Source organism: Anopheles marshallii, chromosome 2, assembly GCF_943734725.1.
Source record: "Anopheles marshallii chromosome 2, idAnoMarsDA_429_01, whole genome shotgun sequence".
NCBI classification, from domain to species: domain Eukaryota; kingdom Metazoa; phylum Arthropoda; class Insecta; order Diptera; family Culicidae; genus Anopheles; species Anopheles marshallii.
The window spans coordinates 13,008,788-13,023,384 of NC_071326.1; the positions used below are offsets into that span (position 1 = coordinate 13,008,788).

The 14,597-nt window shown below is 45.5% G+C and overlaps 1 protein-coding gene across 1 annotated transcript; it reads right to left on the bottom strand.

Moving 5' to 3' along the window:
- Positions 1–3,664: 3,664 nt before the first annotated feature.
- LOC128707435 (serine/threonine-protein kinase par-1) lies at positions 3,665–12,359 on the bottom strand. Its single transcript, XM_053802388.1, has 14 exons — positions 11,673–12,359; positions 10,683–10,799; positions 10,531–10,594; positions 10,092–10,207; positions 9,838–10,008; positions 9,637–9,760; positions 9,331–9,572; positions 9,058–9,260; positions 8,438–8,975; positions 7,572–7,962; positions 7,236–7,493; positions 6,978–7,140; positions 5,869–6,865; positions 3,665–3,799 (listed from the first exon to the last, which is right to left on the bottom strand). The coding sequence occupies exons 1-14, from the start codon at positions 12,357–12,359 to the stop codon at positions 3,665–3,667; spliced, it is 4,206 nt and encodes a 1,401-aa protein (XP_053658363.1).
- Positions 12,360–14,597: the final 2,238 nt, after the last annotated feature.

Below are 14,597 nucleotides of genomic sequence, written 5' to 3' on the forward strand. Positions count from 1 at the left end.
CCTGTCTCTATGGAAACGATTCCTGTAGTTTTACTTCGTTTAATTATAGCGACTAAATGTTTTCCTATCCGATGCCTTTTGGGACGGGGGAAGATGGGAGAGATGTGTGTGTGTGTGTTTTTTTGGGAGGGGGGAAGGAGATTTAATTGAATGTAATGCCATTATCATGATTATTCGTTACGATGCGTTTCACAACACGTATCTACAGCGTACATCCGCGTGTACCAGCGGTCCCATGTACCAATCAACCGCGTGGCCGCTTTAATAGACCCAAAATTGTAACCCTACTCTACACGTTCGCTCGCTAATCGAAAAATACTGCACATTTCACATGTTACACCATGTGGGTGTGCGTGTGCGTGCGTTAATGCTTTCAACACAACCGATCAATTTTCCCGCCAATTCAAAAGCGCTCATGGAGACGCCCGGTTGTTTGTTCATTGCACTGTCATCGCCCACGTTTTGCCTCAAATATGGGACGGTTGGGGGCGAGTGTTTCGAGTTTTACGCAATACACAAACACACACACACTCACTTATCGTGATGCAATGTGCAAATTGTTATCAAACGATTGTTTCACTCTCGTTGTCAGTATTGATTGCATATGGTTGCTCTACTCTAGATGCTAGAGGGCGCATACACTCAAGCGCACTTTTACTATTGTTGTGCTCTCCCTTTCCGCAAGGGGGAGCCATTGTTTTCTAGTATATATATATATATATATATATATGTGTGTGTATGTTTTTTGTGTTCTTTTTTTCCTTTTTATCCGCCAACTTCTTTGCTTACAGTTTCATACTTTTGACTAGAGTAAATGTGGACGACGCTAAACCTTTGCACTAGGCTTTATGTGTAATTACTACGAAATCTACGCTTCCACTCTAACGCTGCTACAATGGTATTGGGTTTGGCCCGAAGGGTCCCCCGTTCCTATGAATATGTCTCCGCTATCGAAATGATGAAATGTAACTTCTGGTGCACGACCGTACTTGTCTGTCCTACAATGATTTTTGTTTACCTCCGTTTCGTAATATGTATTATATGCACGTGTGTATTGGTTGATATGACTAGATATATTGTATTGGCGGCATTTCCATTCTGGGCGCGTGTGTAGATGGTGGGTATCGCGACTTCCTGCCAGTGTTTTACTTCACTGGCTCCACGTGACACGTGTGTGTGTGTTTTTTTACATGGTTGTTCTCCATTTTTCTTTAGGATATTTGTCTAGCATGTTTTGCCGGGGAATTATTGTACGTGAGAATGTATGCGTGAGTGTTTGTATGTGGTTTACTAGTTTTACTAAAGTTGTTTCGTTCAAACCGACATCCGGTCCCTTGGTTATTCATTTGTTCGCATTGCTTCGGTTTACACAGTATAGATTAGTAAATTCCTGACGCCGACACACGGTGATGCATCAATGTTTTGCTCTCACCGCTTGCTTGTTCGCACTACAAACACAACAACAACAAAATGCACCTTTCTTCTACGCACACTAGTGGCGGGGCCAGACGAATACGTTCGGGGGAATACAATTTCGATGTGTTCTATCGATGCACGATTAGATTCGAGAGTCATTCACAAACTTCACAACGTTGACGTGATTGCTACGGTGGTGCCCGTCACTGTATTTCTAAAAGCTCTACAAAAGTCCCGCCACCTGTTCCAGCGACCAAAAAGCGACATCGATACGTTAAATAGGTTTGTTTTTCTTCCTCTTTGCTATGTGTAAATGCTTGGCAGTTGGTACGTTATTCGCTTAATGTTTTGCTAACGTTGTGAACAGAACTACAGCGTGCTGTAAGGCGCCACCCGTAACTTCGCAACGACAAAAGGATTCACAAAAAAAAAATCGATCGATTTTATACGGCCGTAGTTGTAGTAAAACATGCAGACATTTTGTTTGTTTGTTTGTTTTTTTTTTAATTAGCACTTTACACGCTGGACGCTGAATTGTTTACGGGCGCGATTGTATGAGATGAATTGACGCATCCTCGCTCAAACCTCAATCATTACCATACCAATAGCAAAAATGAATAGTGAACAAATCCTCCTTTCTTCTATTAATTCTCTTTTATGATCATAAACGTACTGGAATGACTAACTTAATTAAACAATTAAAGCTAAAATAAAACAAAATACATTCAATAACAAAAACAAACACATATTCGTAATTATTCACTCGTTAAAACTTCTCTTTCTCTCTCTCTCTCTCTCTCTCTCTCTCTCTCTCCATCTTTCTTTTTTTCTAATCTTTTTGCACGATACAAGAACATAATTGCTTACAGAACGAATAAAACCTAAACACGACTTTGACGATGGCAGGCAGTTTTTTTTAAATAAAATTTTCTAAAACGAAAATTAACTATAAATTAGAATTACACACGTTGCAACACAGAAACCCATAATTAAATTACCTTAACGGATTGCAACATTTGGTAACAACGCGCTCTCGTAATACACTTTGATGACACTTCCCTAAAGCGGTACAGCCCACACCTTACGGGGCCCAAAAGATGATTCTTCTCTATCTCTCTCTCTCTCTCTCTTTTACTGCATCAAACTCTGGTTGGACTTATGGAACACCGTGCTATCAATCATTTATCGACTAGATTCGTAGAGTATCACATCGTAAATGTAAATCCTGAACAACTACTGCCATGCGTGTGAATAAAACCGACGTACGACGAGCATTTACTTGACTTGGATGGATCTCCGGATCCATCTCCGGAATAATGCCGAACCAAACACACAGAAGCGCCAAAGTTTGACCAGCTTGGGTGCGCTGATTCTCCCATGGTGGGGATGATCAACTACAATAAAATTGCAATCGCCGTTGGTGCTTATTCACCTATCGCAGAGACATTCCCGTTGGTGAATTGGATCAGTCGCGGGAGCTACAGTTCGTGGAGCGATTCGATTAGCTGGACACCTTCCACCCTTTAGTGCTCGAATTCCTTGTAAAACGAAAGCAGTTCGCTAAACGATCCTCGCTCTCTCTCTCTCTATCTCTCTCTTTCTATCTCTGGCGGGGTGTGCTCTAGGAGGGGTGTATGTTTTCTTTTATGCGAGTATATGATTGTAATTTGTATGTTTTTTTGCAATATTGTATTCGTTTTGTTCTATGATTAATGTTAATCTTACACCTTGCCGCTTCCATTACGTTACTTCAATTTCATAAAATTGACATTGAACCAGTCTCGTATTGACTTGTTACAGTAATGCATGTAATGCCTGTTTCGCTTCAAAGTAATTTGACGAGAATACGATAATAATTGGGCTGTTGTGCCGGTACGCCTAAAATTTACCTATGATGCGAAGTACTCGTTTTTTTGTAGCTAGTAGCAAAAAATAAAACAATCCGTGACCAGCTGGTAGAAACACTTCGCAGTCCGCAGCCAAACCAACACTTGCTATTGTCTAATTTATCTTGAGTGAGCTCCAAGACGAATGTGCTTACGGCTGTTAGATCAAATTTGCTACCTCATCCGCTTAAGGATTACTATTGAAGCACGTGCTAATTCTTGCTATCATCGAACTAGCGTTTAATTTCGCATACAACCCAACCTCAGCAGCGTCTCACTCTCACTTTACATCGCTATGGCGTACCGTTCGTACGCGCGCAGCCCCAAACCCCCAACCAAAAAAAAAAAAACACTCACACCGCTCAAATAGACTCCATCTGTTCGGCAAGCTCCGGTATGGGGCTTTCACTCAGGGGCAGTTGCATTGAGTGCTGGATCGTGGACGTGTGCGGTGTGATCCATTGCGATGTGGTATATAACGGGCCGGGCGGCACATTCTGTGAGGGACGATAACACGGAACGAATGCTCGCTTCATTTTGTCGGTATTTGGTTGTTGCGTGATGATAATAATCGATTGTTTTTGTTGTCGGTTTGGTTTATAATGGTTACCGTTTGCTTTGCTAATGATCAGTATGATATATTGTTACTTTACAACACGACCTAACGAGAAAAACACACCGAAAGCTACAGTAAACAACAAACTATGGCGCAGCCTTTACGAAACTAATTGTAGCAGCGTTTCGGTTTTGCTACGGACAAACAAAGAAAGGGGTGCAGCTCCTTACCGGAATGAATGAAACAAAACACATAAAGTAAAGCACTAGAATCGGGAAAGACAAACGGAACGAAAACTAAATGATCAAACGTTGGCAAAACAGTTGGCAATAAACAAGTAAATCACTACAGGGTTTTCACAGTCACTTTGTCACCGTAAACCCTCGATTTGGCAGCGTAAATCCAACAATGGCATTGCAAACTTTACATCTTTTACCGTAAATATCTTATTTGGCCTACCTAATTCAATACCATAGTTAAAAAAATGGTTAATATTGCAATATTATAAGCAATATTCTCCACCTTTAAAAAAATAATATTAAATTTTTGAATATTTTTCAGCAAACTTCAATAAACCCAGATATACTAAAAAATCTCTATTATATCTGGGTTTGTTGAAGTACATCAGATTGAAGTTGCATTGAAGTTTGCTTTAGTATATCTGGATTTGTAAAGCAAATGAGAGAATAATAAAGAGAATAAGAGTGTAAAATAAAAAGGTTGCATTTGGTAATTTTAAACTTGAAAAATATAATTTCACTAAAATGAAATCTCAATTACTTCGTAAATAAAAACAAGGGAGTGAAGTCAATTTGATAGGCCAGAATGAAAAGAAAACGAAACAACCAAATAAGGTATTTACGATGATCGTTTCAAAGTTGTCAACGCCATTGTTGGATTTACGCTGCCGAATTGTGAGTTTACTGTTGATGACGACATCTAGTGGATATACGATGTCCGATTGGCTGTGTAAACCCTGCATAGCTGGTGGTTTCGTGCAGAATGAGGAAAACAAAAAAAAAAGTGTTCACTTAAGAAATGTAGAAGCCAATCCAAAGCATTTCTTGATGGCAAACTGGGTAATACTGATTTGCTGTCCTAACAATCGTCACAAGAGCGTCCAAAAACAAAAAAAAGGCATTAACAATTACTTCGAACCAGAAATACTTTATCGAACACATTCAAACCGTCTTTTGCTTGCTGTGCGTTACGTTCATATGTCCCAACAAATCGCCAACGTTGCACATTTGCTACAAATTATTCGTGTACAGTTAGTGTGTTGTTCTCGTGCCTGTTCAACCGACACCCCTGCACTGTACTCGCCTTAACATGGCTGTTTATCAGTAGGACGGTCAAAAATGTTTTATTAGTACTGTTAATTATGTTTATCGTTACGCATTGCAACACCCTAGCTTATTAGGCAAACAAAGAAATGAACATGGCGAACGAACAAACTATGCATGTACTATGTAATTGTATCATCTAACAGCTACGGATTCAAACAAACGGACGAGTAATGTTGTTCACTAGCAATACACAAACAAAACGGTTCAGCTACTGCTGGGGCCTAGGGCATCTATAAACACACCGCTGCTGTATCTACATTCGATGGCGTTAAGCATGGGCGGTTTCCACTCTAACGCCAGTCCCGTGCGAGCGTGCCGCTATACCAGCGCAACTGGCCATCGTTGGTATCCGTTGGTTATGTGCTTAAGTGCTTCGGACAACGGTAACCATGTTGCCATGTAGCGAAAAAAACAAAACACACACACACACACACACTCACACACCAGCATCTAAAGAGGAACCGACATAACGGCCCGCCCTAAGAATGCCGGTTTTGCGGACTAAGATCTAATGAGGGAAGGACAATGCGCCCACAAAAAAGCACCCGGGCCCCGGACAATGGTGGACAATGATGTGGCTAATGATGATAACGCGCGGGGTAATGGTGCCGGTATATGAACGGTTCTAGCACAGCGGTGTCTACTACTTTTGTGTGGTATGTACCTGGTGGTAGAGGGCAGCCACATTCCATGGGCTGTCCGTGGCGGATGTTCCTTCGCTGATTTGGCACGTTTTCATCGAACTCGGCAACGTGCTCCAGGAGCAGAGTGTGCCCCGATCGGACGCCAGATGTGCGGCGGCGTGCTGTTGCTGCTGCTGCTGCTGCTGATGGTGCAGGTGCGAATGGTGCGCGTGCAGATGGGTGTAAAGATCTAGCGGATCTTTCAAACCCTGGCTCGGTTCGGTTTCGAGGATGGCCGTTTCGCGTACCGACTGGAGCGTCGGATACCCGGCCCCGTCAACCGATTCGGCCAGCTCACCGTACGGTAGCGGCGGCAGGATTTGCGTTTGCTGTGCGATCTTATAGCTGTGCTGCCGCAGCATCTGTCTGCGGCTCAGGCCCGCCTCCATCGCACCCTGCTTCTGCAGTATCTGCCGCTTCTGCTGCAGCAACCGGTGCTGCATCAGCTGCTGCTGCAGCGGAGGCTTCTGCTGCAGCTGCTGTACGGCGGCAGCACTTAGCTGGTCCGAGCGAGCGACGCCTGCCCGCAGCAGTAGCTGCTCCGCCTCGAGCTTCCCCATCTGCTGGTCGGTACCGCCTGCAGCCGCCACCGTTGCCGCCTTCATGCCCAGCGATAGCCCAACGTAGTCGGCCACCTTGTTGTAGTAGCCGGCATTGCCACCGTTCGACGGGTCGAGACAGGCGCTGCTGTGCGATGAGGCCGACAACGACTTCAGGATGAGACCCTCGAGCGGATTCACCCGGAACTGGCTGTGCTGTAGCTGGCGCACATTGAGCTCGTCCTGCGGCACGTTCGCCTGATACTTCACCTTCAGCTGGGCCGCCTCCTTTTGCAGCAGATGAAGCTCCAGCACACCTTTCGCCTTGCACGTTTCATTCAACCGCTGGCTGTTGAACGCAACCGGAGAATTGAGCGGATTCTCCGATGCGTGCACAAGACCTTGCGTAACCAGCCCATCACTGGCACGTCGACCCTCACTGTGTGAATATGGACCGAAAAAAAAGAAAGAAAAACCGAAAACCACCGAAAAAGAAAAAAAGAAAGCGTTACTTATTGGGTAGCTTACAGCCGAACATTGCAGAACATTACCGGAAATCAACAGGCGAACGGGTAATACTGCGATGGTCACCGTTATGCACATCCTGGTACACCGTGTTGGCTCTCAGGAACGAACTAACCACCTTATCCGACATCGCGTACACACACTGCGGTTGATTGATGCAGGCCGAACTCGTGACGGCACGAAATGAAGCTAAAACGAAGGCATATTAATCAGTTTAGTCAACGCCAGTCCCAACCACACACAACAAACAGTTAGCAGTCAGAACAGCAAGTAGTGGTAACCACCTTCATCTTTCGCTACACCTTCATACGCTTCCGTGGTGGCCGTACAGGACGGTAAGCTGCCCGCCAGCTCGGCACAATCGGATAAGTTGAGATCCAGACTTTCGAAGGTCGAAAAGTTGCTGCGCGACGAATCGCAGCTCAAATTTTGACTTAAGCTCTTCGGATGAATGTTGGTGACGACTCCACTGGACGAGCTAGAGCTGGCGAAGGAGTTGAGCCGCTGAATTGACTTGTCGATTGATTGTTGAACATCCTCGTCTAAAAAGAGAATCCAAAACCACCACTGTTTGTGAACGGCATTCCAGAAACCCACCCACCGCATACGATCATTCTCACCTCCCAGATCTGTCTCACATCCTTCGTCGGTGCTGGAGCTGTACTGTGCCGTAATGGATGTGGGCTGTGGCGCTGTGTGACCGCTCGCCGACGAGCTGGTAACGGTCAGGTTCGGTTCGTAATGCTGAAGGTACGAATAGGTCTGCATGTTGTTGATGTAGTCCTTGAACGGCGGTACCGTGATAGACGTTTCGTTCGCTGCGGACGATGCGTTCGTTAGATAGTCTTTGCTGAAGCCGTTCAGCGGATCCGAGTAGCGTTGCGACTGGGGTATTGAGGGCGTTACTGTGGACTGCTGCGGTTGAGACGCTTGGTGGAGATCGTTGTTTACCGGCGAATGGGACGGTGGTTTCGTATACCGATTCGATTCACCCATCGACACGGGACGAGCCTTGAAACGAAGCATACAAACAAACGAAGCATTTTAAATCGTTTCCAGGTAAATGGTGCGTTACTTTACTGCACAGCTACTACTACTAACCACAGTGATTCTACAATGTTCCACAACGGGTGATATTAGATACGCTGGTAATCGTTACGTCCTACTGGAGAAATTGTCTAACCTTCTGAATGGTAAAACTCATAAAACAAACATAAGAAATGATTACGTACATCAAAGGATCTTTTATTCCTTTATTAAGTCTTTTTCCTCCAGTTCTACACTACTCAACTAGTAACTAAACGCCTTCTACCAGCCGAGATAATCTGTCCGTAAGAGACTTGCAATAGTGCTTCCATTTGTTGTCTGTTCCTACTTACTGGCTAACGTATCTATAAGTCAACGTACTTACGACCTTCGTGCAAAGTAAGACTACGCTTACGCTACGACTACGACACCGTCCGCTTTACAGTGAGGTTAAACTTACCTGCTGCAGCAACCGGCGACAATCCTCCGTACTTTGCTGCAGAATCCGCTTATCGATGTTGCTCGACAGCAGCCGCGTCGAGGAGATGCGGTTGGATAGGATGCCCGACTCGCGCAGCACTATTGAGCTGCTCTCCCGGGATGTGGCCGACGCCGCCAGCGTTGCCGCTACGTTCGACGATAGGGACGACGGTAACAACCCCACCGCACCGGACCCGGTAAGATATGTGGAGCTGCAGTCGCGCTCCCGTAACGATGCCAGCTGGTACAGCGACGCATCCGTAAACCCCGAGCTGGATGTGTACGAGACACCGCGAAAGTAGGAGCTATCCTTCAGCACCGGTTGCTGCTCGCGGATGCTCGTATCACGCAGCATTATAACGCCGGGCGCCATCGTCGGTAGCGCACCGGTTACGCCCGAGCCCACCTGGGCGCTAAGCAACCCGTGCAGCGTTTCCGAACTCTGATTGCTCATGCCGGACGATATAGCGGGTGAGATTTGTTGCTGATGTTTCGGCGAGGAACCGGATTGGTCAGCCCTAGGCGTAGCAAAACAAACCGAGGTAATGTGAGTTTGAAGATGACCAAGATGACATGCGACGAACGGGTTAACACACTTACTTGTGTTGCGTACTGATCGCAAGTTTTCGCATTGCCTGTTCGGCAACGTTACTGGGACGGCGGCGTTGCGTTTCATGTATGGCCGATTTCCCGCCACCAACACAACCAGCGACGGCGTTCCCACTCTCGTGCGACATCGTGCGGCTCTTCAGTCTTTCCAGCAGCAGCAGATAGAATGCCGTGTAGTGATCGTAGCTGTGAAGCTAAGAGAAGACGTTTGGGTTAAACCCTGGCCAGAGATCCTGTGACGGGTGTCTTGCTATGAGCACGCACCTTGAGGCTCTCCCGCGTCTTGAGAATATCGATTCCCAAGTTCTGCATGATCTTCAGTATCTGTTCGTTCGGTTCCGTCTCCAGTGCACTCACTTCGCTGACATTACCATTGATGACGATACTGCTAATCTTCGGCGTGTCGATAAGCTCCACCATCATCCAACGGTGTCGCTTGATTTGGTCGATTGAGAAACGCCGGGACGGGTCCAGTACGAGCATCTTCCGGATGAGGGATTCACAGTCTGCGGCGGGTACATCGGTACATTGGTAAAGCAGAAACAGGGAATTGCAATGTCCATTACTCACCAGAGCTCATGAAAAACGGGATCCGAAAACGGCCAGACAGTACACGATCACGGAGCGACTGTAGCGTTGAACCGTCGAAAGGCAATGCTCCGCATACCAGCACGTACAGCACCACTCCCAGTGACTGGAAGCAAAGCGAATGGGGTAATGCCACTCTAGCCAAACCCCCGCCACAACAACAAAAACCCGGCTTCCACTTACCCATATGTCAATTTCCGGCCCGGTGTAGCGCTTACCCTCGAACACCTCCGGGGCAGCATACGGCGGGGAACCGCACCACGTGGCAAGCAGTTCTCCCTTTTTGTAAAAGTTGGAAAACCCAAAGTCCGCTATTTTGATGTCCATCTTAGAATCTAGCAGTAGATTCTCAGCCTACAAACACGGGAAACACGTTGCGACGCAATGTGATTAATCGTCACGGTGAAAGGTCGCTAGGCAACGCGGCTTCAACCCACCTTAAGATCTCTGTGTACTATTCCCTTATTGTGACAATATTCTACGGCGGATAAGATCTGCCAAAACTTATTTCTAGCTGCACGTTCATTAAGTCGTCCATACTTTGCGATGTAATCTGAAAGCGAGGGTGGCAAAGGAATGCGAATGGTATGGTAACTAAATAAGCACATTAGTGCAAACCACCAAACAATCGTGGCCTGGAACCTTAGAAAAAAAAAAGGGGCGAACAGCAGCCAGCGGTTGGGCCAGTTCCCCGTGACCTTAATTACTAATGCACGTCGAGAAACTTTGAATTGATCGTAAAACGAACGAACTTGTTACCGAAATCTGCATTTGCGACTAATCTGCTGTTCGAATCGGTAACAAATTCATAAACGTCCACGACCACGAAAGCTTCTGCCTGAGTGCCCTGCACGTAACGGTCGGACGAAAACTTACCAAAAATTTCCCCCTGACTAGCATACTCCGAGACTATGTAAATCATGCTCTGCGTTTCCATAACCTGTAACGAAACGAAAGCGAAACTTAGCTGCATATTAATTTCGTCTGCACTTGTCGGGCGTCTACAGGACCCGGTTCGGCTGACGCACCTGGTACAATTTAATGACGTGCGGGTGGTCTAAGCGTTTCATAATCTCAACCTCGCGATACACCTTCTGCAGGTTGCCCGGATCGAGCTGGGATTTGTCAATAATTTTAATTGCTACCTGTTAATGGAAGAAATCGTAAGACATTAAGATACTTCATTAATAATTACACATCAACGATTATATAGCGAGGTGCTCGCGCCCTCTCCTCAATAGCAACACAAACAAACAGATCTTGATGCATGTCCAGGAATCTCCAACGGAGCTAAAAGTATCTCTTGTGTTCGGAAACCGTCCTTAAACAACTAAGATTAGGCAGTGTTTCGCGAGAATCCTGAAAATGTTGGTCCAACATTGCTCTACTCCTACGCGTTATAGATCGTATCCTATCATCATCAAGCAACACGCATAATTGAAGCATTCATCCATCTTTCGTATATTCCGAAAAAGAAATACCGCCAAGTACATCCAGGTTGACCAAGGCATCCAAAACTCTATTCGCCCATGCTACGGCCGTTCCCGAAATAGTCAAACTAATTACATTCTTCTATTTTCCTGTCGGAAGCACTTTATGTTCATGGAAGTCATTCTTGGAAAATAACCTCCGAGAACGGCTCACGCAGCACGAAAACACAGCACCAGTGCGGACGAACTAATCGGATGCTACTGAACCTTTCGATTGGCCAACAGAAGTGAAAGTTCTTTGAAGGCGGGACTCACTTTCCCTTTCCTTTTTTGCACGCAATTTGGGCTTTAGACATCCCGAACCGTTGTTTTCCAAATGGACGGACAGACGGTGGCCCCCGACTGCGGCAGGTATTAATTGGTCCCTGAAGAGTTCCATCATAAGGATGCACATTCATTTAAGCGTGTCTCCCGCTTTTGTCTAGGAATTTGTTGACAGCACGTTCTAAGTGGTGGCCGACACGTACGTACATAAGTCGTTTTGAGAAGTACTTAAGAATAGTATCGTTTGCCGGCCGTAGTACGTACCTCGTTTTTGGTAATTCGATGGCGTGCCAGTTTCACCACGGCAAAGTTACCCTTGCCAATCGTTTTCTCGATTTCATAGAAACCGACACGTATCGGATCCTTGCACTTAACTCGTCCGCTGCCGCTCGAACTACCGCCGGTGTTGCTACCGGTGCCACCACCAGCTACCACGGACGGTCGTGGCATACCCCCACCACCGCCAGCCGATGACGTAGATTCGTGGCCCGCGCCACCCCTCCCACTGCCCTTGCCCGCACCATTGTGATGATGGCCACCGGCGGAACTGGCGCCGGCGGTGCCACCGCCGACCCCGGGCAGACCGTTACTTCCACCGTTTCCACCGGCAGTGGATTTGTGATAAAAATGGTAGCTGTCGGATTCCACCGACGACGAAGACGCTGAGGTTTGGACGTGATTGCACGGCATTTGGTTCGTTGTAGTGGTGTTTGCTGCTGCTGCTGCTGCGGCCGCCAGTACCATCGCGACGGACGGTACACCGCCGGTGGGGGCCGCCGTGGAGGAGGAACAAGATGGAGTCGGTTTACCGGTAGCGGTTACCGACATTGCTGCGGAGGTGGGTGGGGCTGCTGCCATCGACATTGGCATCGGCATCAGAATTGACGTAAGTGAGGACGCACTGCTACTGCTGGTGATGGTGTTTGTGTCCAGTGTGCCATATTCGCCCATCGGTCTCGTCTCGCAACAGCAAGATCCGCCCGGTCGGTGGCGGCGGTTGGGCTCGTTTCAGGCGTTGATTCCACCACCGTACCGGTCGGTGTATCGATTCTGTACCCGCAAAACACTTTCACCGCACGTCCGGTCGGGCTGGGAAGCCCTAGAACAAACGAATTTGGGTTTTCGGTTTCGCGTTGGGCCCCGTGCTTGGCGTCGCTCCGTTAAATCCTTGGCATGTCACAAAATGGGCAACGTTTCAAATGTAGGCAACTTCTCCGTTGCAGATGTGTTCCATTATGCAGGCTAGATGTGGAAAGAGAGAAAAATGACGCACATTGATTAATAATTAGTATTTAAATAAGAAAAAAACCTAAAAAACTATATAAAAACTTGCATTCTGCTACAAATTAACAATTAGTCTGGCGATAGCAATACTCCTTTAGTTCAGAACTTAACGATAGCCATAATTTTATATTAACATTACGGTTTATCTAACAAACCCAATTGTTGGCAAAGGGTGGCTCGTAAGTCACATGCAGCTCTTATTTTTCATTTGGGGCCTTCCGTCCGAAATTCTTTATCCCTTGTTAACCTTGCTGACATTTTACATGGCGTTGTCTCGGATAACTCGGATACTTTAAGATCTAAAACTGACCTCTCAATAATTACTGGAGTTTGTAGCAATGAGCTAAAAACAATCCAAGAATTCGCAACTGCTGAGCACTGCAACTTGCTACCAATTTTTAAAGAAAGGTAAGGCTCAATTACGTACAGTGATTTAAATAAGATTTAAGATGTGGAACGTGAAAGTGCTTTAATCTTGCACTTAATCTTGCACTTAATCTTTAAAAGAGTTGGCTAGCTATTCTAGCAACGTTTGTTTTATAATAAGGAACATTGTTTTTCCGTGAAGAATGGCCTGATACTTTCAGGATTATTTTACGATGCAGTATTATATTATGATATTATAAATTAGCAATACAAAATGTAAAAGTAAATATGAAAATATAAACACAAATCCTTGTACATTTGAAGAATAATATCAACTACAATACTCAATATACTAAAAAGGTTCAATACGTCAGTTTAATATTTAGTTTCATATTTCCAAGGTCCAAGGCTCCAAGGTCTCTTGGAGTTGGGAGAGCATTAAACGATTCAAATAAAAATAAATACATATACACTAGTGCTGTGCTTAAGGAATCTTTTGAGAAGAGTCATTCATATGAATCTTTAGTGAGGAAACATTCAAATCAGGTGTAGACTCTCAAGAGATTCATGATTCCTCAGAGCAATGGCGGATCTAGTCCCTTGGCCTGTTTCCACCATTTCTTGGCAAATGAAGATCAAAAGGGAGATATATAACGGATAAGCTCCTTTCTTTGGATCTTGGAGAATTCAAGAATCTTGGAACTCATCATCTCATGAATAATAATTCAGATGCATTCGTACAGTTCAAATATTCATTAATGCTCCAGAATCTGAATCAGAGTCACCCAACACTAATAGAGTCCATAGAATAGTTGCGGTAGACCAGAGATATTTATCTTATCAGTGTACTTATTTGCGCATAGATACCAATTCTCCGTTACTTGAGGTACTCTGCTATCAGATGTAGTTTATGTAATGTGACGATATATCTACCAACATCCCGAATATAGCCACACACTAATAATGCTGCTAACATAGCTAACTATTCATATTGACTAGGTTGAGCTGTATGTACTCAAAGCTGACATTTTAAAGGAAGGTAGTGATATTAATTGATATCATACAAACACTTTTGCCCTTAAGCAAAGTTAATTGCCATTGCGTTGCGTTATCAAAACCATCATCGTACAGTTGGATGCGCAGTTTCAGGTTAAATTCAATGCCTCTCTCCTCGGAAGGAAGGAGAAAGACGTGTGGCGACCGTACGACTATGGTCACATAGCTACACATTAAAAAATAGATAGGCAGCATAGGTTTCCTGCTGTCTCTTATCAGACCGATTGAGCTTACTGTTTACCTCTCCCCCTCAGCGGACCGTCCCGCCAGTCGACGACGTTTCGTGCGATGATAGTAAAAGTAAATATCAACAACAATAACAAAAATTGCCCAAATAAAAAAAAAACTCAACTCTCAGCTCAATAAGAGCATTCCCATGTGTTATCTTATCGGCACGTCCAACAACGCACACAACGGACAAACGGCACGGTAATCGAGAACAAACAAACAAAAAAAACCCACCTAGTGGCACGAGGCGTCCCA